The following is a 24,262-nucleotide window of genomic DNA, read 5'->3' as shown; positions in this document are numbered from 1 at the left end:
ATCTCACCGTGTCTCTTCGTCAAATAAGTATAACTACAATACACAACATTATTACCACACCGAATGTACGTGTTGCATAATATCCAAATCCTAACAATACACATAAATAAATTGTATTGTATTCAAAATTAATAGCCTCCTTCTTTAATTAAGACTCTCTGGAGTCCATTTTGTCCCTTGCATATGGTATAAAATGCGCTTTTCTTATTCACCAGATCAATATCTTATCAAACAAAGTTTAATAGATGCAAAGTTGCCTCACCCGAAAGAGACAGCTTTCTCGCCCATTGTGTTTGCAGTGGTACTGTTGTCGGACAAACAATGTTTGTCGTCGTCTACTTTTGTCCTCACTTCGACAGCTTAACAAATAATTTTTAGATTCTTACAACCTTCACAGTCCATCATTTCACGTTCATAACATGGATAATGCGGAAAATATTTATAGTGAAAAACGACAAAAGCGATTCCCCGATTTATATTACGTATACGTGTCGGTTCCAGCATGAATTAACAAATGTGCAGATGCATGCCGGCCTCCTTTATTGATAAAAATAATTCTGTCAATGTTTTAAAAACATCTTGATTCTTCTTTGCGAATACTCATATAAAACAAGAATTCGTTAATTCTCCATGCCGGGAAGATCGTAGCTTTTACGCATTCGAATTTAAAGTGGAGCAAAAAAATTCAGCATAAAGGGTATATTGTTTTTCAGATCGAAGTGTTGATGCAATATAATTAAGAGGACATATTTTTTTATGTCGCGTAATATATGTTCAAAACCTCAGTTATATCTTCATGCAACAGCACTAAAATTTTCAGCATTAAAAATGTTTCGCAAACCTGAAAAGCATCCACAAAGTACGTTTACTGTATAATCTCGAAATATTGTGAAAATGAAAAGATTTCTCGGTATACGCCGAGAGGAAAATGGCACTTGAATCGAAGCTTCTTTTGCATTCATTTCAGCTATAATGGCGTTGACATTATAACATTGTTGATAGCTGCATTATATTTTGTAATAACTCCTTTGTTTAATGTTTTGCATTCACCAAATACTTGGAAGTTTATGTTGAACGGAGGATCATATCGAGTTGAATAAAAGGATATAGAATATCTATAGCATTGTGAAGTCAGGACCCACAATACAACATTTTTTCTGAACATCATCTTTTACATTTGCACGATATTCGATACATAATACAGATTCAATGTCAAGAACATTAGAAATATTAATATATTCATTTTCAAATAACCGTACTGTGTACAAACAATCTCTATCAAAAGAATATGTGCGTACATGACCACTCCCCCTAATTGTAAGCTTCTAGAGACGGCCTGAAAGAAGACAAGACGAAAAATATCGAATTGTGCATGCTAGAGTCTTACTACGTCATGTAACAAATAGACACATGTGCTGATGTGCAATAAAGAACAAAAATGTTTCTCAATCGAACTTTTCAACTGAGGGGGCACAAATGTGACCTGATCAGACTTGACAAAATAATATTAAATTATTATCGTTAAATAAATTATAACTAAATTTAGGTGGTATAACTAAATTTTTATAATTAAATAAGGACCGACTCATGCCGCAATATTAAACATTCTTCATTAACTTTTAGACAAAATGACCGCACGGATCGATGTCGTTTTGTTATTTATGTAATTATCCTATGGTGATATTAATGTATTCTTTGGAAGTTTACTTTAAACGAGGATCATATTAATTTGAGTGAAAAGATTTTTCTAGAATTGTGAAGTGAGGTGATGCTGAAAATAATATTGAAACAAGACACATGATACTAAGTTTTTCTGCACGTCATCTTCGACATTTGATATTCGATGAATACGGATAAAAGAGGTATAGCTAAAACACACCGTGTCTCTTCGTCAAATAAGTGTAACTACAATACACAACAATATACTTATAACAAATACTGTACAGCGCCAAAATTATTTATAACCACACCGAATGTCCGTGTTGCATAATATCCAAATTCTAACAATACACATAAATTGTATTGTATTCAAAATTAATATAGTCTCCATCTTTAATTTGTCGTCGTCTTCTTTTGTCCTCACTTCGACAGCTTAACAAATAGTTTCTAGATCCTCACAACCTTCACAGTCCATCATTTCACGTTCATAACATGGATAATGTGGAAAATAGGTATATACATAGTCAAAGATGACAAAAGCGATTCCCCGATTTATATTACGTATACGTTTCGGTTCCTGCATGAATGAACAAATGTGCAGACGCCGGACCTCCTTTATTGATAAAATAAATAAGGACCGAGTCATGCATGTTAAACATTTTTCATTTATTTTTCGACAAAATGAGCAATCGGATCGATGTTGTCGATATTACTCAATTCATAAATCCTATGTTGTTTTAGTTGTAAAAGGATATAGAATATTTATAGCATTGTGAAGTCAGCTGATGCTAAAAATAATATTGAATCACGACATACAATGCAACATTTTTCTGCATATATCATCTTTGACATTTGCACGATATTCGATATATAATACAGATTCAATGTCAAGAACATTAGCAATATCAATATATTCATTTTCACATAAGCGTATACAAACAATCTCTATCAAAAGAATATGTACGCAGCGTACATGACCACTCCATATGATAACATGTTTCTGAATCGAACTTTTCACTTTTCAGGAATTATAGTATAGCTCAGTGAATTTACGTCAGGAATCGATTTTTGGAGTCAAATTTACCCTAGAGGGGGGGGGGGGGCATCATGGAGTTTCGTCGCATTTTCCAACCACATGACAGCATTCCGACAGTAATTGATGTGAGACGACAATGAGAAATGCACATTTCATCCCATACGCGGGAAAGAGTGAACTATGAGAAAGTCCTTGCAAGGAGCCTATGAATTCATGTACGTATTCTTAGAATTTGCATGGATACTGTTCAACACGGTCGATTAGGATCGATTTACCCGTCAAATCATCCAAATCGTAGACATTCATAATCATATATATTATTAGCTACCATGCATACAATTATTTTGGCTATTCCTTTGATATTAAGGACAATTTTTTGACATCATAATATAGAGGTAGTTACACCTATTTAACTAAGAAACAAGGTGGAATATAAAACAATAGAAACTCCGTAAGAAGTAAACATTTTAAATAATATGATCTTCGGCATTTCTACTAAGCTTTATAGTCATCATCAGGAAAATAATGATGATGATGTTACATATGTACAAGTATATATTGTGAAGTAATTACATATGTTCAGTTAAATATATTAATAAATCTCTAGAAGCTTTTGTTCATTGCAAGGGACTCTTGGTAAAGTATGAGGGACCAATGATAGGATTTGTCTATTATTTTAGTAAATATTAAATCCTAAAAAGAAAAAAACGAGCGTCAGCATCTTCGTCATCTAAGCGCTTCTTCACATCATCGCCGGATGCAACGCTTACGTCTAACATGGCGGCATGACTTGATCCTTAATTAATTCTATTCTATCAACACTTCGATCTGAAAATCAATATACCTTTCTTATGCTGATTTTTTTCCCTGTATAAGCATAGAATTAGAACAAAGTAAAATAATTATTATTTCTAATAAACTTACGTTTATTAGAATTGCCAATGCAACACAATAATTGGACGAGCATTTCCATACGTGCGCGCTGTTGCAATCTCGCGATCGAGAGGAAACTCGCATAAGCCAAAATGATTGTGTTTCATTCGCTTACTTAAACGGGATTACACGCTTTTATAGCTAAACTATCATGATCCATGAACTTTTTTGTTGTATGAGACGGTATGAGGGTTAATGACCTTTAATGTATGTTTATGAAGAAACGTTGCCATTTTATCAGTGTATATCTTAGTACTGCGCTCTGAATTTTTTTCCTCGCGCGCCTCCACAAGTCAAGGGCGAACGTTAGAGTGTTTCCTTTATGTTAATTTTTAAAGGACAATGAATATTTGTGTCTGAAGCCTCGTTTACACTACACTGAATTTATCGGCACGGCACGGCTAAAATTGGTACCCATTTTAGCCGTGCCGTGCCAATAAATCGAGTGTAGTGTAAACGGGGCTTGAGTGTTATTTATTTGGTAAAGAGGTCCTTATAAACCAAGTTCAAAGTTCTTTGACTGTCTTTGTTTATAGAATACAATACACGGTAAAAGTTAATAAATTTTATCCGCTCTTCTGACTGGTTTCTATTTTTGCTGCAGTGACTTATTCCATATACGAAGCATATGGAATAAGTGAACCCATTATAATTAACCTAAAACAAAAAGTTTGTTCCCCTTAGGAGTTAAAATGCATTCTAAGCTCTTGCTCACCCTGTATATATATCAGTGTAATTTGAAAGAATGCTCAATATCGACGTTAAGGATGTATCAAAAGATCTAATTAAATTATTTTAACAAATTGAATCAACAAGCATATGAAAAAGTAAATAGTTTTGTACCTCGAGGAATAATCATATCATATCATTTCAATGTTAATTCAGTTAAGTTGCATGGCCTTTTCTGATTCAACGCCACTGTGGAACAAATCTTGTGTTGGTTAGATAGTGAGGGGAATTGCAACTGGATTCCTATAGGTCGTTTTGCTAATTCCTGTAATTGCAAAATCATCTGCATGTGCTCATGCATGTCAAGGTTGTGATTATTTTTACACATTCTGATCTCTAGATAGCTATCTATCGATTCAATGTTACGAATGACGAAAATAATAGCTGAATCGTTTTTTTAGTTATGGGGTGGTTGACTGCAGAGTGTGCATATTAGGCCCTGACGAATCTTTAACGAAAGTTAATACTTGCATGGGAGCAACGTATATAACTGTATAGTTTTAATGTAGGCTAAAATTTCCAAAGTTTCTTGACTTTTCTGTGATGGCATAGGTAGTATTTTTATTCACGACACGCTAACATAAATGTCCAATACTGCATGACGATCGGTATCCGATCGACAAAGCAGTCTTACAGATGGTACGGATGGATCGACCGGACAATCTTGCTTACCGTCGGACAATATTTTCCCGGTTGCCCGAAAACAAATAAAGGCCTGCTGTGAGGGTTACTGCGCGCGTGTCTCGCGTGGTAGTGCACGTTCAATGTGCAGCGTGTGAATGTCGAATGGTCCGATCGATCGATCCGATCCATTCGACAAACATCCTTACAGTCCGACCATTTTTTTACCGATGGCAAAAATGGTAAGCAAACGCCAATGACTGTGAGCTTAGAAGTATTACATACAACTATGTTGCCTCGTTCTTTAGAAACCTTATTATAAATTTATATGCCAAACAAGCTTAGTACATGAATTATAACATGAAACTTATTTATTCTAAATTATATATATATATATATATATATATATAATTAGATAGATATATATATATAGATACCCGATAGATATATATAGATACCCGATAGATATATATAGATACCCGAAAGATGTATTCATATGCAATTCTAATTAGACTTCGAGTATCTATCTATCTATCTATCTGAGGCCAACGTTTTTGCAAATGGTGTATATATATTATATATATATATATATTATATATAATTATATATATATATATATATATATATATATATATATATATGTACTTTTGCTCTCAATTGAGCCATGTGTTCACTTGTGGATATATATGTAAGGTGTATTTGTTCTTCTGCACAAGTATAACAAACCGGGCAAGCAGAAAATTCTATTTGACCGCGGTGGGAATCGATTGTTCGTATATTCATAGCCACAAGTGTGCTGCAAGAAACAAAGGAACAAAAAACCATTTATAAATTTAAAAATATTATAAACTAAAAATACATGCATGCAGTAACCCCTTGCCAATTTAATCCCAACAACCAATTTCCTGACCTAGCGAAATCTATAAACTTATATCATGACATGATTCCAATATTTTGAAAAAATTGCATATTGAAACGTTATTAAAATTATATTATTTTACAGCAGCTATAGGCAACCGAAAAAGAAATTATAACCAGAGCTGCCTTTTTCATAAACGCCTAAAACAGACTTGACATTTCTGTAGTACTTCTTGGTAAGTCCCAAGTCCAACGTGCACAACCTACAATATTTATCCTAATAATTTTGCATTTAGACGGATCAGTAAATCAGACGAGTTTCAGAAATATCAGCACGCTCAAGGACAGAACAAGGCAAAATATACAATTATTATCGTAATGATTACGCATTACCCGAACGATGCATCAAATTTTCCATATCCCAATTCACATTCAGACGGGTTCAGTTTACGGCTGTCAACTTTCCAGTCTCAGTAAGATGTGTATTCGGCTATTCTTAATTCTTGTACTTCACTTCATTAAAAATACAAAACAATCGCACCGTAACCATTAGCTTCACTTGGGCCGCATATAACCAACTATGGAAAAATGGTACTTTAAGGCACTTCTTATCTGTATGTGATATGTTACAAGCTACGAATAAGATAGTAAAGTCTGTAAAGATACACCGTGTGAGATTTGAGAGAATAAATCATTATCATTAAAGTGAACTCGTTTAAATTGTTCAGCATTTCATTTGAGATCCTCCCAAAAGGTATTAAGTTTCATCAAAGGTCCTTCCAAAGAAGCATTAAGTAAAATAAAAAACTGTAGGCTTTCACCACAAGAACTGATGGTGTAGTGGTGAAGACGGTGATCTACCAAGTATACAGTGTATGGTTCAAGCCCTGGATAAACCGAAAAAAAAAAGGTAATAAAGTGAGAATTTGTGAGTGTGAGAGGAGTAGAGCGAGAGGGCGAATATGCCCTCGCCTTGGGCGAGGAGTAGACTGAGGGGGGTTCTCTTTCCCCCGCCTTTCCCGACTTTCAAAACGAGCTTTCTTCAAACATTTAATTGTGTTAGGGGATAGTTAGGGATATGTGAGGATAGGAAAAATTAGGGATAGATAGGAGTAAATTGGAGGATAAATAGGGGTAAAGAGGTTTAAATGAGTACAAAAAGACTTAAACATTTTACATACTGTTTTCTCACCTATACCCCTCCCCCTTGCTCCGGGAGCCGAGGCCGCCCAATTACTAAGTCTTTTTGTACTCATATACCCCTCATTCACCCTATCTATCCATTGATTTCCCTAAAGATTAACTTTAATTTCCAAAGATTAACCGAGTATAAACCTCCCGGGAGCAACATACCTACCATTTTTTTTTTCTTTTACCGCCATGAGAAACGTACCATCCCGTTCTTGATACCTCGGTCTTGTGCTTGATAGTCCACGACTTTACCACAAGGCTAATTGGTGATTGTTGGAAGCCTACACCAACTTATTTTCCATCACCTTACCATGTAATATTAATAACGAAAATTTCCACCTAAAACGAGATTCGAACCTTCGACTGTCGTCCACTATGAGACCAACGTCTTGACCACTAGACTACAAGATCTTCTGCTGCATGGCTAAGCTTATTTAATTTACTTTATCCTTTTCACGAAGGACATGATGAAAAAATGGCATACTTGGATTCGAACCATCGACTTGGCAATTGGGGGACCATTGTCCTCACCACTGGACTACGAGATCATGTGCTGAATGGATATGGTTAGTTGATTTACTTTATCCTTTTCTGGAAAGACATAATAAAAAACAGACATGCTTGGACCCGAACCCCAGGTTTGAAACATGGGAGAGCACTGCCTTAACCACTAGAACAGCAGAACTTCAGGCGAATTACTACACTATTCTATTTTACTCAACCTTTTTTCGAAGGATTTTACATACATTTATACCAGTTTACTTTGATAATGATAATTTATTTTCTTGTCTAAAACGCACAAAACTGAATCTTTTCCGTAGTTTTAACCTAATAATATCAACATTTGTGCTGACGCAAAAATACCACAGGTATGGATTCCATTGAGCAAAGGAGCAGCATTACGTTGGCATAAGCTAGTTATATGCGGCCCAGGTGAAGCTAACGGTTACGGTGCAATTGTTTTGTATTTTTAATGAAGGCAAGTCTGATTGTACAGGTCACAAATTAAAATTTGAGGAAAATGGTAATTCAGATTCATTAGAATGTTTCAACATTTGCCACTTATTTCACAGCTCAAATTGTACTCCAAATCTCCAACATAACGCAACAGATATTAAATAACTCTACTTCTTTTAGAATGCGTTTACACAGTACTATCCGCTCGTCACATCTTCGTTTCCATTAAATCATATTTTTGAATTTTTCATTGCTCCAATACAAATACGCTCAAAAACGAAATAGATTAGCCTTAGTAAATATTTGAAGCTATATTAGCATGTAACACATTTTAGAAAATTTTCAAAAATCTTTAATTTTGGTTGAAATTTACAAATTCTTCAATGTTCAAAAAAGAAATCAAATGCGCTTAAAAACGAAAAAAGATCGTTTTAGTAACATTTTAAGGCATTTTCAGCATGTTAACACATTTAGAAAATCGTCAATTTTGAAAGTGAATAAATAACTTAAACTTGTTGTTTGTGGAATTTTTGTTCAATTCATGGAAATTCTATTTAACGTTAACTCCTTAGAGACATCTGAATTTACAAGTACCCTCATCGAGGACTTTTCAAGCGCTCTTAAACCGTTTGCTAAAGTAGCATATAATGATTTCAAGGGTTGGCACAAACACTAAACACTAACACTACGGGTGCATGGCACAAAATGGTTTAACATCTCGGGTTAAGCACTTCGACTGCTTTAAAAATGATCAATATATATTTATTAGAAAAATTACAAAACTTCGGCAAGAGAATGACGATCAATTGAGTGGTAGCCCTATGTAGCTTCGTCTATTTACAATGCACCAAAAGGAAACACGACTCATTACTTTGGGTTTAAAAAAAGCAGAATTAGTTTTTTCGAAAACACATCGTTGTCCGAGTTCGGTTTCTAAAGATTCCTTCCTTTGTAACTACTGCAACTACGCCAGATATGTATATTCATCTTTGCTCCCTCCTTTTCGTTCTATATATTGTTTTTCAATTAGGGACTCGATGGCTTTCTAAGATTAAAAAAAAATTGAGAAAATATTAAGTATTAAAAAGTTATAAATATTAAGTATTAAAATATCTTTTCCCCCTACTATATATATATATACCCTATATATCCCCTTACTATATAAATATATATATATATATATATATATATATATATATGTGTGTGTATATATATATAATTATATATATATATATTAATATATATATATATATATATATTACAATCGCTTGCTTAATATCTGGAATAACGTCTGCATGATTATCATCATTGATATAAGAACCAACACAAGGGACGATAAATAAATTCAGCAACACTTCATTGTATTCATTCTGATGTAGGCTATATTCGATGAAAAGTTAACTTTCAAAATGTAATTGTCCGACAGTCCGAAGTATATAATTGCATTTTATAGCCCCAAGCATTTATATTTTTCAAATGTTTGGAGCCGAAAGCCATGATGTATAACAAGAATTCTTTTGGATACCTACCTTAATCATGGACACACTTGGTGCAAACCTAGTCTTTGATTGGCTGATTACCTGAAGATATGAAATAAGAATGTGGCTAATTCGAAGATTATTAATATGTATTGTAGCTACAATCAATTCTTGATAATAAAATCACTGTGACAATTGGAAAGCATAATGCCAAACTTGCAATCTAGTTCGGATCTTATTTTCTGCATTCCCGAATTTCTATATCGCAAAACACCGTACTCGTTATGACGCGTTGACGATATATTTTAACTTCATGTACATACCATTGGCATTACTAGTATTTTCAGTACATGGTTGTAATGCCAATAAACGTGATAAGAACGAGTAAGAAGTTATTGTCTTTCATATAACTCTCCAAGCAAGATTTAGAAATTATTTGTCAGCGTCATTACGCTTACATTACGCCTACAATTTGTCCTTTTTGAAATTGCGCAAAGTTAAGATTATATTCTACGTGAGTGAGATTAAATTCGTGAAAATCAGTTATGAACTGGAGAGAAATTATTCTTATATGCACATTTGCTTTTCAATATGCCATTCATTACTAAACGTCGATAAAACACCCACCTCTTGCATCAGAACGTTATGCTTAAGAACTTTCCGCGCTTTCATTACCCGAACAACTGTTGCCTAAATTAAGCAAAAGCAAAAACACGTTGAAATAGGACTGTCAACGCAGCGAAGAGAAGAACGACAGAAAAGTGTTTCCATCCTCCATTTCTAGACAGTATTGATACCAACCATATGCCACCCTAATACGGAACACCACTATCTCGTACGGTCCCTCTAAGGGTCAAGACTAAAGGATTAAATCAAATAGTACTATCACCTGTACATACAACTTTCTGTCTTCGTCAATTGAGGTACGGAATTGATGGACCTCCTGTAAGAAATATAAAACAAAATTCAGAATACATCAGTATTAGAAATATATGCATGCAGCAACCCTTCGCCATTTCGAATGAAGCAAAATATTTCCTGAGCTAGCCAGATCTAACCTCTTCACGTTTTAATATGAATGTTCACTAGCATAAAATGGTATGGTGCAAGAAGTCGTCCAATATTTCTAACCTGGGCAGTTTCGCGCATAACAGGAACGGTAATTTTCAATTTTGTTCTTTTGCTAGTAAAATTAGTGTTGAGGGACAAAGTTCCATTTTCTAATTCACCTTCCTAAACAGAAAAATTAATATAACAGGGTTTCACATCTATAGTATCGACTTTTATTGTAATGCTGTCTATCATACATTATTCGGAGTTTTTAAATATAGGATAAGTGTTTTAATAAATTTTTAAACACAGCTCCAGAAGTGGGCGCTTCGAGAGAACGACGCCTTCGTTTAAGCTCAGATGCATGCTCGAAAATAGTTCCGAGTTCATTCAGAAATGACCATTTAGACAGAATTCAGTCAGTAACGCGATTACTTAAATATTGCCATGCAGAAGACAATGTTAATATGTTATGACGCGTGCTTTGCCTCAAGGGTCGGTCTCATTTTGTTTAGTAATAATACACATGCACGCCTTCCTATTCAGTCTATTATTATATATTGCTTAAATCGTGGTAGAGGGCTCCAATTTTCACGAAAGACCATATTCAAAAACAACATAAAAAGAAACATTATTGACAGGAAGGGGAAATTATGCCATGGAGAAAATTAGCTCACCTTAGTTGATACCAGAATTTTAGCATCATCCAGTGATTTTAAAGTTTTATCCAACTCCTTAGGATGGATATCGGTTTGGGAAGAAATTTCCCTGCAGAAATAGGTCAACAATAATGCACTTGGTCTTAAACCGCAAATAATAAAATCTACTATATTTATAGTATATTTTTACCTGTAGTTGATAGAATCGGAATGATTGAACAAAAGTAAAACAGCTATTTGGTAACTTGAAGCTGTGACGATGTATGGTCGCTTTAAGTAGTTCAAACGAATTTCTCCTGCAAAAAAATCAAGCGTTGGTACAATTGAAGTAGTATTTACAGTTGTGTAATTTACATTTTGTGAGTGTATCCATTGTTGTGGTCAGTATAAATAAGAAATATAGACTTATAAATCGGCTTACAATAAAGTAAAGTAAAAGCTTTTACATGCACCATTTTTGGAAAATCTATATTTTTGATTATATCTTAATTTTCTGCTGAAAAAGCATATTAAAGCCACGATTAATGTAGTGATTAGTTTGCTTCCTCATTGCTAAATAAAGCAACTTATGACTGCAGTGTTCTTAGTGGTTCTTACCGTTTGAAAGGTGATGGAGCCATGTTAATTTCCGTCCGTTAAATCTTTTGTTATAGAACTCTTCAAACTGTCAAACAACGAAACGTGTTAAAGCGCCAATACAAATGCATGGTTGTACCAAGGTACTTTGTCATTATATCTTTTCTAAACATAAACCACAGCTTGGGAGTAGAAAATGCAACTAGTTTAGTTTTTAACTGTGATAAAAAGTGTCAAGTCATAAAGTTTACATTCTTCTCTCGGCTGTCATATTCATTTCTGGATATACTTCTTGTAATGCTGGAAATATTGCTAGTTCGACTTACTATAAGGTATAATACACATACCAAAGTAATTGCTTGCGCAAACTCTTGAGGTATCGTTAGAGGAGAAACAGGATTCTGAGCAAGTGGCCAAGCTCCGGACTACAAGTTAAATATCGTTATTTTAGTATTTTGACACTGAAAACAGCATTACATAAACAAGGCTATAGTGGATACCCTATACATTATCCAATACCATATACCGAGGTACAACGTTAAAAAGCGGAATGAAATCAATGAATGAAATCAATGCCAACTACATCGGTGTAAAAGGAAATAAAACTATTTATCTCTCACATGCTGGATTAAAGGGCAGAGGAACTAAGTCCATGATTGTTCTTAGATGAAAATTATCAAGAGCTGGTTTCTTAAAATAGCAAAAACTCTTAAAATGAAAATTGTGATGGAAATGCTGCATGCATGCGGGTTTACGTTTACGACTTCTTTTCGGTATGCCGTAGTACGGTAGTACCCTAAGTCACAAGGTGCACGGCCTTAATACGAAACCTGCAGTATAAGAAACGACGTGCTGATTTCGAGTCTGCGATCAGTGTCCTTCAACCCATCAATAAAATTTTTGTTTAGATCTCCACTCAAGCTCATGTCGGTGAACATTCGATGAAGATTGTTCGTATATTCATAGCCACAAGTATGCTGTAAGAAACAAAGGAACAAGAAAACAGTTATAAATTACAAAATATTATAAACTAGAAATACATGCATGCAATAACCCCTCGCCAATTTAATCCAAACAAACAATTTCCGGACCAAGCGAAATCTAAACTTATATTTATAGACGCCCTGCTTATATCATGAAATGATTGCAATATTTTGAAAAAAATGCATACTGAAACGTCATTAAAATTATATTATTTTACAGCAGCTATAGCCAACCGAAAAAGAAATTAACCAGAGTTGCCTTTTTCGTACAGGCCTAAAACAGACTTGTCATTTCTGTAGTAGCTACTTCTTGGTAAGTCCCAAGTCCAACGTTCATAGCCCACAATATTTGTTTTGAAGAAACCTTTTGATATCATGATTAAGTTCCAATGTTCCATTGACATGTTTGCCCCATAATACCAACCATTGCATATAATTTAAATTACTACAAAGTTCCTGGAATTTTTACCTTCAGGCGGTTGATCATATTTTCTTCTGCATCCATGGAAACTGACAGATTATGAATTAGACGTTTTGCCAACATCTTCGCAAAAAACTAAACGATTAATCAGAGATATTATCACAGATGGAGGAGCGGTGGAGGAGCAACTTTTGGAAACCTGCTTATATAGTTTGTGATGAATTCATTTACATCATCTTTAGAAATCAAAGGAATGGGAATTATATTTGCAGTGGCGTACGGGAGACGATAATTGGGAGGTGTTGCACATATTCATATATTCATGTTAACAGACCTGTAATCTTGCACAACAGGAATATATGAATATGTGCCCCCCCCCCAATTATCGTCTCCCGTACGCCACTGTATTTGCCTCCTGATTAATGAAAGAACGTTACACTGTTATAGTAATCTTATACAGGTTCTCATTTGCCTCTTTACGTATCAAAATATTTACGAATAAATATGCATGTGTTTCGTCATCTAAGATAACGTATCTAATGTGAAATATACATGATGCCAAACAGGATAAAATATAGTATTTATTCCAATTCCACGACACATACTTAATACGACCAAATAATAGAACAAAATTTGTGAGGTAATTGAGTTGACAAAAAATGTGTTAAAATATGTAAGATATTTTTTGCAATCTTTTTATACCGAGCTTCACAGCTGTAAACAGATGCAAATTCGGGGTGGCGATACAATTGCCCTGCATTCACTGACTGTAAAAGTAATCAATTTCTATCAAACAAGCTATCAAAATAGTGAAAATACCTACCATTTGAAAGACATCTTTATTGTCAAGATACTTAAATACTATGATCTATAAATAAAAATTATTTCGTTAAATCATTACGGTTGTAGGTTGCTTACAGTTACAATAACTGTCGCTGCAAAAGGCCTCGACAATACACGGTAGTGATTCATGAAAGTAAATATAACACGTCAGCATGAACGTAAAAAGTAAAAGATTCAAATCGGCTCATTCGAACGGTGATAATATTTTCAGACATTTTTTCATGCTTCACCCACAAAAGATATGTATGTGTACAGTGTACTATTTTTCGATGTGTTGCAGTTTTAGTATTTCCTCAACTAGGCTATAGTGCTAATTCTGGATCATCTTATCCATTCGGATGAGAAATTGAAATGCATTTGTGTCAGTACTTTGAATGTTTCTAATTTTTTTTAAAAAAATCAAACGCATAGAAATAGGTGGCATCACTTGTCAATGATTACTAATCGACACCAATCCATCCGGGTCTAGCATATGGTGAATGTATAATAATTTCCTCGTTATCATGGGAAACTCACTATATCAGCCATTTTCTCCTCTTGTTCGCTTTCGTTTAAATTTCTTTGGCTTTTCTTTAAAATCGAATCTGCATAGCGCGCCAACTGTAAGGGATGCAATTAAGTGTCAAATAATACGAATGCTTTTGCGAGTACAAAGCGCTAACAACGTCGCGATGCTTACCAATTCTGCAGACTGAGAGCTCTTCTTTGAGGACTTTTCGGTATTGACAATAACGTAACATGCCTAAATGCCAAAAGAATATTCTATACACAAATACCCAAAACATAACACCGACCACATGTAACTTGGCCCAAAACAAATTACGGGCACCGCAACTGCCTTTACATATTATGACAAAATGAACCCAATAATTCTCAAAAGATATCATTTGGCATTTAAATAGAAAAATGGACAAAAGATAATATTTCAGGAATAAAAAGAACAAATTCTACAAAGGCCAATACGTCGACCTACCTGATCCAGAGCCTTAAAAAATGCTTTATCGCCATTGAATGTGTTGTTGATTAGGTTGAAATACTTTCTGTGTATTCGTAGTAAAGCATCGACATAATTATGCGGAGTCTAAAAAAAGACAAATTCACTGCATGGCATTCTAATACAATTAAAATCACAGAAAAAAAGATGAATAAACAGATATACACACAAAAATATAAACAGGAAAATATCAATCAGCAAAAAAGACCAATTCATTTAACAAGTTGTACTTAAATCCTCAATATATATCCCTCTTTTAAAATATTAGGTTAAATTTGACATGCAGTATAATATAAAGAGATCTTATACGTGCATGACCAACATTAATACGATAAGGGAGTTCGTTTACCTTTTCAGCGTCAATACAACGTACGGTTTCCAATCCTACACAAGAGAAACAGTGTTAAAGCAAAGGATAATAAAAATACCAGATAACGTCACGCAAAAGTCATAATTCCGTAAAAAATGTTTGAATTTTTACTTACAAAGATTTTTCTAACTAACAATCTGGCATAGCCTAAGTTGATTTAACATTTTTGACTCGTCATGTTTGAAGGTTTTATTGCCCCGGCGGCTCGTCCAATTTTGGCAAAATTTTCAAACATCACTCGTACTATTAATTCCAAATTGTACTCGCCATCGCATGATTATACCTACACTAATATCTACATCTTAATCAAATAGGGTAAAATATTTTGTTTTTGTAGTAATTTTTTGCTGTAATTAATGTATAAGATATATTTTGAACAATCTTAACTGTGCAAGGCTGAGTTTTCATGAACTTTTTCGGCAGGATGATAGCAATTTATGGAACTGTTGGCCATAGCTATCAATTTCTTTAAAGTATTTTTCACATGTCAGTAAAAAGTACCACAGAAATGTTAAATGTCAAATAGTATTCTTCCTACAAATACATGCATACGGTACCTTTCTCTTTTATGTTGTCCTCCAAAAGTTGAACCATCGACCGTAAACCAGTCACACTAGATTTCATCAAGGAATACATTCTTCCAAGATCTGAACATGAGAATACATGCAAGTGATACAACAATGAATTTAGTGTCTCATAATATGCAACAGTAGTGTTAAACTTTTATTAGTACGGGCCGGAGAGCATTCTTGCTTGCTTTTTTATCCACAATGAAATCGACAGCTTCCAACAAGCTTTAAATTTGCTTTTTTACCATAAAGGGAAAACTAGATTAGATCCTAATCTTCCTCACCTTCAAGATTTTCATCTCTTATCATTTGTTTGCATTCAGATTGCAGTAAATTTACATGACTTTCAACCAACTGTCCCTCACATTCTTTGTTCACTTTGTTTGTGGAAGAATTGTGAAAAAGTCGTGAAGCTCGGATCTTTTCTTCCCGAATCAAATTATCTGCCTGGAATTATAGCAATGAGATTGTAAATTCAAACATTCAAACATACTGCATTTAAGATAATGTGAATTACAGTAATTGAGAACTGTTACATCGTTCCTTTAATAACTCGCTTTATATTTTCGGTACGCCTTTTGGAGTATATGAATCAATTTTACACTAGTTAAGTTGCATTTAATTACATATAAACACATCCATGCATGATTTCGACATATGCGCTATTTATATACATACAGTACCTTGACTAAGTAAACGGAACATGTGAATTCAGATACAAGTCGCGCAGACACCGTTCGGTAAAATTCTCGTGTTTCTTCCAGCAGTTTTCGTTCGAACTCAGATTCGTAAAGCTACCGAGAAAGAAATATGTCGGGTATAAGATTTTTGAGCCTCGGGCATCTCTATACTTATTACTTCAATATAGAGACAATGAGTCGGTTACATTGCACTATAACGAATTTTCTGGCAGTCTTTGCTCACGTTTATATTTATAACTAAATTTTACCTGTAGTTTCCCTCGAATATAATACTCTTGAACGACAACTGCGAATAAATTGAATGGCAGTTAAATAGCAATTAATCGGTTGTTAGGAAAAACCCGGATATTATTTTGAGTTTGATTGAAAAAAATAGCAGCTAACTTTTTCACAGCTACACCAATTTACCAAAGAAAAATAAATAGTAATTGTTTTACAGTTAGAACTCATGTGAATCATGCTGTGGTATATCCCAATTTCCTGTGAATTACCAAATGATTCAATGGCTGCCTTGATTACGCTGTGCTGGGTGTTCTCACCATTTCGATCTCTATATAGAAACGATTGATAGAGTTTAACAATCCATCTAAAAGTTTATTAACATCATATATAACTACCACCGGTAATGTTTATACCAACCTTCCTATCTCGACCAAGATTTCTGCAACTAACTTTTCCTTCATGGGTTCTATTACGGCTTCTCTCCAAATTTCCAATGCAAGCTACAAAGAAGTAGAGGATTTTTATAGCCAAAAGGGTGGAAAGCGAAAATTAACTATGACTGGCCTAAAATAGTCAAAACTACGATGTCTAAAGACCGGTCATACTCGCTTAAGCAGCCCCTTGACTAACTCGTGTAAGTATATTCTAACCAGTGTTCAGAGCATTTTCCTTAAAAACACTATGACATAAAAAAAACGTTTTAATCAAAACTGAGAAAACATGCACGGCACTCTACCGAGCGTCAAGTCACTGGAGCGATTCAAATTTCAAAATGAACGCCATGTCTGCCTGCAGGTTTACCCATGTCGGACAGCTCGAGGGGAAGATTCCAGACTGAATACAACCAACTGGTCCCCCAGGTTGGGGGTTGGGCGGTGGGCCAAAAACTCACCCCCGTAAAAGAACGTTTTTACAGAAACAGACACAAACATTCCGACTTTTCTACAAAATGATAAAAATGAATCAAAATGACAGTGGACAGGCGGACCATATCATAAACCTAAAGTTCCGACGATCACTGAGCGGTGTGTGTGAAGAAAGGCGCCGATATGGGAAGTGACCATGAGGTCGTTATCGCACGAAACAAGCTGAAACAAGAGTGAGGCCGAACAGATGAGAAGGTGGAAAGAACATTTAAAGAAAGTACTAAATGCTGAAAAGCAAAACCGGTAGAGATTGACTCCACAGAGTAAGTTGAGATTGACATCAATACAAATTCTCCGACACTGGAGGAGATTGAGAAAAGTATTAAAGCTATTGAAGAACGGTAAATCGCCAGGAATAGAAAACATCAAAGCGGAGCTAATGAAGGTAGACACAAGAACAACGGCCGTAGCGTTGGAAAAGCTGTTCGCGTTGATGTGGAACAATGAGGAGACCCCTGAAGACTAGCAAAAAGGGTGATAATAAAGGCTGTCTGTCCCTGGGAAAGTGCTGAGTATAGAGTGTCATCAAACAAATTAGAGACGAGTGAGAGCATACGTTGCATGAGGAAAGAGCTAGCGGGCCTCCGTGAAGCAGATTTTCCTGTTACGAAGTATCATCGAGCAGTGCGCGGGATGGAACGGTCCATCGTTTATTAGCTAACTTTGTCGACTTCCGTAAAGCGTTTGACACACCGTATACACCGTGAGAACTTGTGGAAAAATGCGAATTATGAAATATTGGAGAAACTCGTCAATCTAGTGAGAATGTTCTACAGTGCATTTAGATGTGCAGTCGACCACGAGGCAGAGTTGTCAGAGTGGTTTGATGTGCCATCAGGTGTGAGATAAGGATGCGTGATGTCAGGACTGCTCTTCTTATTAGTCATCGACTGGATAATGAGGAACACCACGAGAGTAAAGAGAGGACTGAGGTGGGTTTTGGACACACAAAAAGACTTGGACTTTGCCGACGATTTAACTCTACTATCAATGTCACGAACGAGTTTGCAACGAAAAACGAACGAACTGGAACGCTATGCTCGACAAACCGGACTGTACATTAACATCAACAAGAGCAAAGTCATGGAAATTTTTTGGCCACGAACAATATCTAACGCGAACCTTATAAGCAAACGGAATTGGACCGATATCAGATATTCTGATGGATGGATAGGGCATGTCTTGAGAACGAGACCGATAAATGACTGTGAGTGGTTCTGAGATGGACACTGGCGTGGAGACGAAACGTTGGCCGACCCAAGAAGACATGGCGACGAATGGTGGACAAAAAGAGACAATCGTTTGAGTGGGCGACCTGGCGCGAGGCTGCACATATGGCGGGCGACCGGGTGGAGAAACAGTGGAATTTGTAGCTGCCCTATGCGACGACTGGCGCTCAAGGGACCCGTAACCATAAAACGCAACAAGTCAAAATGAATAAAGTACACTGTTACCTCACCAACTTCAAGCATATTTTCAACCTCGGAACCGGCGACGACGAACGGTGAAATATCTCCACCATCTTGTCTCTCCTTCTTAATATGTTGATTTAAATGGCTAAAATAATACAAGCAAAATTACTTCTAAAATAAGGGCTTTTCTTTTGCCGATCATTTTGATCGGTCGCATTTACTTATATGTTGTTTTTCCATCTATCATGCCCACCATTAATGCATTTGAATTGTGTACTGTTAAATATTAAGTCAATTTTACTTATTGGACACATTCCTTACTTGTTAAAACAACTTAATCCAACCAATGTATAACACAATGAGCACATAGACGAAATGCGTTAGTTCTCTCAATCAAGAACGTTTAATTTAATTTACACGAGAAAAAACTGATTTACCCTATCAAAAAGGTTTCTGCGATCTGTTAGCAACATTGACTCAACGCCCCTGCCTAATGATCATAGATATGTCTCTATATATAATTAATTCGTTTTGTTTTGCCAACTCCTTGCACCGTTATTTGTTTAATTACACAAAAAAATTCGTAATTAATTACCGAAATAGCAGATTTAAAAAGCGGCATCCGCCGTAATATTGCGACCAATGTTTATGATACAATTGAAGGTAGTATGTTTCAGAAGATATCTCCTAAAAAACAAGGCATTTTTTTAACATGAGAAAGTAGAATAATCATTCCCCAGTCAATAAAACAAAAGACACAATATTTCAAGAGCAGTACAACCAGCTAGTCCACCAACTCTCTATAGAGATAAATCTTTAACAATATGCAAATTATGAACATTATGTAGCCAACAATCTTTGCACTATGACAACCAACATCTTTAAAACTTTGCCATAACTATTCATAGTACACTGCTGTAGTAGGAAGCTTTAGATTTGACTACGGCTTCACATAGAGTTCACAGCCCTAATCCTAAGCTGAACCCTAATCCAAACACTAATCCTTAATCCTAGTGCTAATCCTCTGACACAATTTCAGGATATTAATATGGAAAGTCACCTGGAAAATTCCATGAAAATCAGGTGTGAATGATATGATTTCATTAAATAGGATTCTTTTAGTATAGGATTAATAAAATGTCATCTCCAATTGAAAAATCATATGCAGTACTAATTAAGTGTTTCAATATAGAAATATACATAGGTAATGTAGTACATCACTATAAATTCAATTGTATTGGTCTAAATATTTCAATCATTTACAGTTCTGTCAGTTTTTAGTGTTAAATAAACCAAATAATTGGTACAGCATGACCAGTATAACCAGCATGAACAAAAAATGAAAGGTAACAGTAAAAGCTACGTCTTTCCAAAGAGTTTTCCTTAAGGTGCCGAACATAAGAATAAGTAAAAAAAGAAAGGATAGGACATGCCTCTACCTATGTGCTTTTATCCATTACACATGGCTATATTTTATGGACTTACTTTATAAATTTTATCTACATGGGAAGTGAGTAGCTTCTTAACTTCCTCATACAACCTTTCCACAAGAGGTTCAGGGTAAGCAACACACATGGAATACACATCTTTAAGATTCAGTAAAGGAATAAAATTAAAATGATAATTTCAAAATAACAATGCATTATTATTACACAGTTAATTATTAGGTGCATTCCGAATGTCAATGCATGAAATCAAGAGAATATATCATACTGTATCTTCTCCAGACGAAATTTAGTTCTAGTTTAAAAATAATGAAATTATATATTTATCATTTCCTGGACCCAATTTATATATAAACTTCAAACTAGTCTTGTTGCAATATTATTTTAAATAGGCTTGCATTATTAACATAGCAGCTACATTTTCTGAATTCCCCATGGTAGATTCATTTATCAAATATGTACAGCCAATTAATTTTGTTTTCTGCAACAATCCTATATCATGCCATGCCTATATCCTTATTTTGATTCCCCTTGTTATTATTTTAAAATTAATTAATATACATGTATATACACAGGAAATATTATAAACAATCTTAACACCATGCATTATAGTTAAAAATATTACATGACATTAGTTAAAAATATTATATGGCATTTCCCTTGACTTTTTAGTGCGAAGATATTGAAATCTCATATAATAAACAAACAATTTTAAAAGGATATGTGAATCTTTCATTCCAATCTTTTGTTGTGACCTTCTTCAAGCAGATAACTGCATCAACGGTATCAGATATTTTTTGCCACGTTTCATCAAAATTCACCCTTCTCTGTATCAATGCCATACCCGATCGTGTTTGCCAGCTACCCAATAATAATTATCTTTTAGACTTTCACCATTGAAATGCACAACCAACGTAAACTTCCGACCACCTCATTGCTACAACAGCACAACTACTTTTGATTCTCATTAAAAAACGTTTACCCATGAAAAGCTTATTCACATTGCAAGGTTCCCAGGGAGTTTAAGTCATTCAAACCATGACCAAAGAATATACAAGAACGGAAGAACATGAAACTCTAAATATTCTAATATAAATATTCTAATATTTATAAACTATAATACACTTTGTAACCTCTCAGTCACTCTCAATTCTCTAACTATCTGTTTCCACTTGATTACCTAACTTTCCGCAACCGCATAAATTCCGCATTCTTTATTACATCCAGCATCATTACATCCATTCATTACACTCATGAATCCGACACAGTGATCCGACAATACTGATGACTCGAATAATGACCAGGTATTTGATACTCTACCAGACGAATTGACAAAGCGCCATTATTTCTTTAATAGCTGTTAGCCTGGATTTGAAAATTTTCACAAATGTATCCTATTGCCTATTTTGAAGATGGGTTTCCTGCATTTTAGGCGCAAATACTAGGTCTTTCGTCTAGAATAAAATCCTAGACATTTTCCAGGCTATAAAAAATCGTATTTCGTCTAACTGGTTCTATGTTAAAGTGCACGGTCGGCGCTCTATAAAACATCAGGAAATTTTTAATTTAGGCTCACTAGCCTCGCTTAGTCCAACCTCGCAAGCCAGGCTCTTTTACCTACGTTCCACGGCCACGCTGCGGCAAAGACAGCGTTAGTCCAATTTTTACTTTTTAAATCTTTGCCGCAGCGTGGGCCGTGGAGCGTAGGTAAAAGAGCCTGGCTTGCGAGGTTGCACTTGGTCGGGTACTAGGCACTAGGAGCCGCACGAGGTCGGTCAGCAAAATTCTTAGTGGTAATTTTTTAACTCTCATTGTAATTTTTTGTAATTGGCTTATTGCTAAAATCTTGTCACACTTTAGTGGGTTACACCAGTTACACCCACTTGTAGGTCAGTGGAACTGATTGCGCAATTTGCAAATCTTACACACTCGTCACACCTCGTGGTCACGCTCACCGCGGTCACATTATATTGGACAACTTCGTTCCCAGGGCATTTTGTTTAGTAAATTGGCCAAAATTTATAAGTGAAAAAGCTCTCCTGGTCCTTGGGGTAGAAGTACTCAAATATTTAAATTTAGTTTCACAAGGATACATAGGAGTAAGCATAATGTCACAGGGATCAGAGGTAATGTATTGCATAAATGCAGAACATCGTTTATATAAAGTATTCATATTGTGCAATCACTGTAAAAAAAGAACGCACACAATCATTATTATAATCAGTGGATTGTCACAATTTTGCTGCATGCTGTGGTGTTAGTTAAGGCAAGCTATAGCTTGGGATCTGTTACTGCGATCAAAATTTTCTGGCAAATGATATAGCCATATTCATCTTCTATTCCATTACTTATGTACAAAGTCCAAACCAAGATGAATCTTGCTCATCAGATGTCTTACCCCCCTTGGATGTGTCCCTTAATTTGTGCTCTTAATTTCTTGAACATTAGCATATCACTATATATCTTTGCTAAAAAAACAGTATGCTAGTTGTATAACATTTAGATCTTAAGTATAAAACTCGGCCTGCAGAAAATAAAATTTATGTCATGAAGGTTGACAATATGTACATCAACATGTATTAAAAATATGAGGCCAGATAATACAATTGATTAATGCTTATCAAATAGATATTCTATTTCAGGCATTTCAGAAAGCTGCCAGTGAAGCAAAAACTTTAGTCCAAAAACCTACAGATCAAGAAATGCTAGATATGTATGCTAATTATAAGCAAGTGACAGTAGGAGATTGTAACACTGGTATGTGAATGTTACTTGTATGTATGTCATGATTTGTGAATCCCAACTCTTTGGATATGACTCCCAGCCCAAGTGACTTCATTTCAACAATGGCAATGATCATTGTAATATTACCCTCTACTTCTATTATTAATAAATCTGGCAACTGGTATAACACAAACTGGTATATTTTGCTTTCTAGAAAGACCTGGGTTCCTTGATTTTACTGGAAAAGCAAAATGGGATGCATGGAATGCATTAAAAGGTCAGCATTTTTGTTTGAAATTTTTGCCAAGTTGGATTTGATGTTAATTTGTGTAATGTATAAATACTGTACATGTGACGAGTTTAAGGTGCTGAACATTGATTATATATGTACTTACAAGCTCTTGAGAGAGAATCAAAATAGAAAAAAATATTGTGTATTGTTCAAGCATATTGTGTAATATGCATGCATAATTTTTACACTTAAACTCAAGTCATTTTTCCCAAAATGAATCCGAAAAAAGTCGTCAAGTGTTCGTCAGTACACAATGCGTACCTATTTTTCACAACGGCTTTCTTTGAGCAAAGTGCGCACAATTTTACACTGTCCCTAGTTTTTCATATTCATTGAAGTGCACTCGTTTTTGTGACAGGAACAAACCCAGATGATGCAGAGAAGACGTACATAGCAAAAGTCGAAGAACTTAAAGGAAAATATGGAACAAAATAGGGAGTGTTTTAACACATCAAACTTCGTGAACATTTTCTTGCTAATGACATCGCGTTTTCACACTTTTGCATCATGTCCGTCAAATGTTTTTTCGAAAATATAATCTTACAAACTTTAAATTTTGTGTTGTGTGCCTCTATACTGAATCGTATTGAAATGGGCCTGGTTTCGTGCATTG

At 35.0% G+C, this 24,262-nt stretch overlaps 2 protein-coding genes across 2 annotated transcripts; one reads left to right on the top strand and one right to left on the bottom strand.

Annotated features, from left to right (window-relative positions):
- Nucleotides 1-8,694: 8,694 nt before the first annotated feature.
- Nucleotides 8,695-22,038, bottom strand: LOC114531241 (cullin-2-like). The gene is made up of 26 exons (XM_028552877.1): nt 21,357-22,038; nt 20,674-20,776; nt 19,784-19,875; nt 19,231-19,333; nt 17,268-17,350; nt 17,120-17,178; nt 16,877-16,914; nt 16,611-16,721; nt 16,212-16,374; nt 15,916-16,005; nt 15,338-15,372; nt 14,968-15,075; nt 14,674-14,736; nt 14,511-14,594; nt 13,975-14,019; nt 13,200-13,286; nt 12,578-12,724; nt 12,095-12,172; nt 11,769-11,835; nt 11,362-11,467; nt 11,190-11,280; nt 10,594-10,695; nt 10,352-10,405; nt 10,090-10,152; nt 9,514-9,564; nt 8,695-9,029 (listed from the first exon to the last, which is right to left on the bottom strand). Exons 1-26 carry the CDS (start codon nt 21,473-21,475, stop codon nt 8,949-8,951), a joined length of 2,223 nt encoding a protein of 740 aa, XP_028408678.1. The 5' UTR covers nt 21,476-22,038; the 3' UTR covers nt 8,695-8,948.
- A 526-nt stretch (nt 22,039-22,564) lies between these two features.
- Nucleotides 22,565-24,203, top strand: LOC114531243 (acyl-CoA-binding protein-like). Its single transcript, XM_028552879.1, has 4 exons — nt 22,565-22,759; nt 23,276-23,390; nt 23,572-23,634; nt 24,008-24,203. Exons 1-4 carry the CDS (start codon nt 22,742-22,744, stop codon nt 24,082-24,084), a joined length of 273 nt encoding a protein of 90 aa, XP_028408680.1. The 5' UTR covers nt 22,565-22,741; the 3' UTR covers nt 24,085-24,203.
- The last annotated feature ends 59 nt before the right edge of the window (nt 24,204-24,262 follow it).

This window comes from Dendronephthya gigantea, unplaced genomic scaffold (assembly GCF_004324835.1).
Source record: "Dendronephthya gigantea isolate DGI-Jeju-01 unplaced genomic scaffold, DenGig_1.0 000070F, whole genome shotgun sequence".
NCBI classification, from domain to species: Eukaryota; Metazoa; Cnidaria; class Anthozoa; order Malacalcyonacea; family Nephtheidae; genus Dendronephthya; species Dendronephthya gigantea.
This window is presented reverse-complemented; position numbering and strand designations above follow the sequence as displayed.

Coding starts and splice junctions, on each gene's coding strand:
- LOC114531241 (XM_028552877.1), bottom strand. CDS start 21,475: ATGGCATTGATACAGAGAAGGGTGAATTTTGATGAAACGTGGCAAAAA. Junction 15,373..15,915: donor GGACAACATAAAAGAGAAAG/GTACCGTATGCA, acceptor TCTCTTGTGTAG/GATTGGAAACCGTACGTTGT. Junction 11,836..12,094: donor TTGCGCAAGCAATTACTTTG/GTATGTGTATTA, acceptor GTTGTTTGACAG/TTTGAAGAGTTCTATAACAA.
- LOC114531243 (XM_028552879.1), top strand. Junction 23,391..23,571: donor AGTAGGAGATTGTAACACTG/GTATGTGAATGT, acceptor TTTGCTTTCTAG/AAAGACCTGGGTTCCTTGAT. Junction 23,635..24,007: donor TGCATGGAATGCATTAAAAG/GTCAGCATTTTT, acceptor TTTTTGTGACAG/GAACAAACCCAGATGATGCA.